Raw genomic sequence first — 4174 nt, 5'->3', positions numbered from 1 at the left:
CATGGTGTCACAGCTCACAGCAACCTCAAACTCTTGGGCTCAAGTGATTCTCTTGCCTCAGCCTCCCAAGTAGCTGGGACTACAGGCACCCACCATAACACCCTGCTATTTTTGTTACAGTAGTCATTGTTTGTTAGCTAGCCCGGGCCGGGTTTGAACCCACCACCTTTGGTGTATGTGGCTGGCACCATAACCACTGTGCTAAGCAGTGGGCGCTGGGCCTCCTTTTTTGTTGTTGTTGTTAAAGACAGAGTCTCATTCTGTTGCCCAGGCTAGGGTACCATGGCATCAGCCCAGCTCACAGCAACCTCAAATTACCAGATTCAAGCCATCCTCTTGCCTCAGCCTCCCAAATAGCTGAGACTACAGGCACCTTCTATTTTTAGTGGAGACGGGGGTCTCACTCTTGCTCAGGCTGGTCTCATACTCCCTAGATGAAGTGATCTTCCTTCCTCGGCCTCCTAGGGTGCTAGGATTACAGGTGTGAACCACCACGCCCAGCCTAGGTTGTCCCTTTGACTAGGGTGAGGCCCCATGTGGTGAGAACAAAGACACTACATGACCTTCTGGAGACTGAAATGATGCCAGCTCTTTTCTTGCTTTGGTACAGAAACTGCTTTCCCAAGCAGACCGCGGCCCAGGTGACCCTCAAAGCAATCTCGGCCCACTTCGACGACTCGAGCGCATCCTCGCTGAAGAACGTGTACTTCCTGCTCTTTGACAGCGAGAGCATCGGCATCTATGTCCAGGAGATGGCCAAGCTTGACACCAAGTAGCCGCTGTGCTTTCCACAGGAATTGGAGGAGGATTGGAAGATCAGAGTCACAAGAGTGGGATTTTATTTTTTAAAAGAAGAGAAGAAGGGTGACGGCAGGGCAGGGGAGTGGAGGGGGGCGGAGGGGACAGTGGGCAGCAGAGGTGGTGGGGCAGGTCCTGCTCACGGGAGGAACCCTCTGCGTTTTATATTCTTCCAGAGCCTCAGTCCCTAATTCAGCAGGTCTCCGCGAGGGCTTTCTTTCCTTGTGTTTTCTTCCCGTTGTTTTAGAACTTTAAAAAAAAAAAAAACAGACCTCGTTTTAGATTTATAGCATTGACTTTTACAGGCACTCACACAAAAAATCCTTTCAAAATTCTTAAGTCTTCTGTTCCTCCTTTTTACAAGGGAAGACAGCATAAAAGTGACTCGGGCTTTGTTGGTTGTCTGTACTCCGTGACGGAGAGAAAAAAACGGGGAAGACATCTCACTGGTGCTTTTCTCTTTTGTTTTAGTGCCCACCCCCCAGCCCTGTAATATCTGTAACTACTTCTAAAATGTTTTTGCTTCGGGCATTTTTTGGTTCCATTTTGTTTTTTAAAGAAAAAGAAAATGAAAAGAAAAAATAAAAGATCCAGCATCTTTCTTACAATATATTCTTTTATTACAACATTTTTCTCAGTTTGGAAAACTCTGTCTCCATGGGTGGGTACATCTAGAATGTTATAAGTAAATAGAATAAGACCTGTCACTGACAGGAGGCCCTAGGTCACACATCAGACCTGTGTTTCTCTCAGCGGGTCCTGCTTCCAGGGAGGGTGAGTCTGCTGGCCCTGGTCCTGAGGGCCATCCTTTGGGAGAGAGTTATAGGTCTCACTTGGGCCAGGGCCACAACCCAAATACAGGATGGGTTGAGAACCCCGTTGAGGCTGGCCTAAGGAGTGAGCAGAGAGGGGCAGGGTAGGGACGTCAGGGCTTGCATTTATTCGGCTGCCTCATCAACCACTTCTGCCGTGTAGTTTGTCTTAGCTGGTCCAAAACAGGCTCCTCCCTGTTAGAAGATCTCTCCTGAACAGAGGAGTCATTTATATACAGAGATTATTGCCTCATGGCTGGGCCTCCAAACAAATAACCGTGGGGTTGGCCAGGAAAGCAGAAGTACAAACCACAAAATCCCCCATGGCCCTCTCCCTGCCCCCAGCACCAGCTGGAGTTTTGTTCCTGGCAAATTTACACCCATAAGGATAACCTGGACATAACACTGGGGTGAGGCTGAGGGTCTGAACTACCTCTGTACCCTGAAAGGTAACCAGATGGTACCCCGCAGGGGACTGCATTCCCTACAACCTTTCCTTAAATTCCTCCAGTGGCTGGCAGTCCAGGCTATAGTCTGAACCCTGCTAGCTTTGTAAAAACTCACTCTTTGCTAGAGTAGGTTAACCAAAGAGGGAAATTTTGTCCAACTCTGTCTTCTTAAATGTAATGTATGGCATTCAGTTAGGACCTAAAAGTGGAAATGTAGAGAGGTTCATGAAGCATGAGGAGCATGACAGCTAACCACGAATTAAGGGAGTTTAAAATAAGGCTCTAATTAACGACCTGGTTGCTGCCAGATGCACAGGCTCCCCCCCCCCACCGTGCTGGAGAGGTTCGGGTGCAGCCATTTCTCCACCCCAGCTCCCTTCCTCTGGCCCCACTGTTCAGGCTCTTCCTGCCCTCACAGACAGATGCCAGCCACCAAGAGCCCCGCGCGCTGAGAGCTCTGAATGCCACACCCTATGCTCCCCCCACGCATGTGCATGTATGCACATACACATCCAAGAGGTGCCAGGACACAGAGGCTGGCTGTGCCCTCCCTGAGACCATTTACTAGGCACATATCAGCCATTTGGTCAGTACAGCTGCAAGCAAACCGTGAAACCCAGGAAGAATCCTCTCGGGGAGTCTCTTTTTTAATGCCCATCTCCCATCTCCCATCCCCGCCATTTTATACAAGTTGTGTTTCCGGTCAGTACATCATCAATATCCTAATCCAGAAAAACTGCTCTTGCCCTTCAGCACTCGCAGATGGTAAATGTTGTCAAGCAGTCTGTTCACCTGCTGTGGCAGCCTTCTTGTCAGGGTGGAGACTGCTTCATGGTTTTCCAGCTTGTGGACACGAACAGGTCCCGACTCTTGGCCAGCCGGACCATGAGCCGACCCACATAGAAGCCGCTGATCTGGCCCACACCATCATTTCTCCCCATGGATAGGAGGAATGTCAGCCCACCTGTAGAGCAGACATGTAAAACCAGAATCGCTCTGGGCCTTCGATTCCCACAGTGAAATCCTTCCCCACGGCCGGGAAACATGTAAGACTTTTAGGAATGTGGGTGAGGCCGTGATTTTTTTTGTTTGTTTTTTGTGACAGAGTCTCACTTTGTTGCCCCCTCCCCCCGCCGCCGCCATAGAGTACCCAGGTGTCACAGCTAACATCAATCTCATACTCTTAGGCTCAAGCGATTCTCTTGCCTCAGCCTCCCCAGTAGCTGGGACTACAGATGCCTGCCACAACGCCCAGCTATTTTTTTGGAGACAGGGTCTCGCTGTGGCTCAGGCTGGTCTCAAACCAGAGAGCTGAGGCAATCCAGCCACCTCGGCCTCCCAAAGTGCTGGGATTACAGGCATGAGCCACCGCACTCAGCCCCATGATTTATTTTTAAAGAGTGTTTTCATTACCAGCATGGAGAGTTTCTCCTAGTGGTCAACTACCTTATGGTCCAAAAATCTTCAATGTCTAACCTCAAACTCTTAAAACTGCAAAGCAGCTGGACTCCCCTTACCTGGCTTGTAGGCCTTGAGGGGCCGCTGTTTCATGGAGTTGACAATGTTGGTCACAGCAATGTTGGCATGGAGGCCAGCATGATAGGCCATCTTGGGCTCCCTCAGGTCAGCACAGTCGCCGATGGCATAGACGTTGCTATACCCCTCCACCTGGAGGTGCTCGTTCACTCGCAGGGCGCCATTGCTGCCCAGTCTGCTCTCTGCCAGACAAAATGACACATAACCAAGACCCCAAGCTGCCATGTTAAGTGGCCACCAGAAGGAGGTTAAGGACAAGCTCCAGGTGCTGACCAACAGGTGCTAGTCAGGTTTGTCCTAGGTACACACTCAATAGGCCATCCTCCTACCTAATTCATTCCTGCCTAAAGTCCCACATTGTGCCTCTTCCTGCAAAGACAAGGTTACCGATTCCAGGGCAGCAAGAGGACAAAATACCAGCGAACCTCCTTTTAGAAATGGACATAACTGGCTCAGCGCTATGGCTCAAGCAGCTAAGGTGCTAGCCACATACACCTAAGGCGGTGGATTCGAATCCAGCCTGGGCCTGCCAAATAACAATGATGGCTGCAACCAAAAAATAGCCGGGCGTTGTGGCAG

General features: G+C 50.2%; 2 protein-coding genes across 3 annotated transcripts in view; one reads left to right on the top strand and one right to left on the bottom strand.

The window, feature by feature from the left end:
- LOC100960020 (core histone macro-H2A.2) overlaps positions 1-826 on the top strand; it is a 33343-nt gene extending 32517 nt beyond the window's left edge. The window contains exon 8 of one of the 2 annotated variants that reach the window (XM_003783600.3): positions 566-826. In XM_003783600.3, the coding sequence (XP_003783648.1) occupies positions 566-776 (211 nt within the window). In that variant the 3' untranslated portion in view covers positions 777-826. The remainder of the gene's footprint in view (positions 1-565) is intronic. The other variant, XM_003783599.3, reaches the window with a different exon arrangement.
- The window catches only part of AIFM2 (apoptosis inducing factor, mitochondria associated 2), a 20366-nt gene continuing 17014 nt past the window's right edge, over positions 823-4174 (bottom strand). The window contains exons 8-10 of the mRNA XM_003783598.3: positions 3577-3777; positions 2852-3023; positions 823-1047 (exon numbers count right to left, since the gene is read on the bottom strand). Of these exons, the coding sequence (XP_003783646.1) occupies positions 2872-3023; positions 3577-3777 (353 nt within the window). The 3' untranslated portion in view covers positions 823-1047; positions 2852-2871. The remainder of the gene's footprint in view (positions 1048-2851; positions 3024-3576; positions 3778-4174) is intronic.

This window comes from Otolemur garnettii, unplaced genomic scaffold, assembly GCF_000181295.1.
Source record: "Otolemur garnettii isolate 467f Iridium unplaced genomic scaffold, OtoGar3 scaffold00008, whole genome shotgun sequence".
Taxonomy (NCBI): domain Eukaryota; kingdom Metazoa; phylum Chordata; class Mammalia; order Primates; family Galagidae; genus Otolemur; species Otolemur garnettii.
The sequence above is the reverse complement of the archived record's forward strand: the minus strand, read 5'-3'. Positions and strand labels throughout refer to the sequence as shown.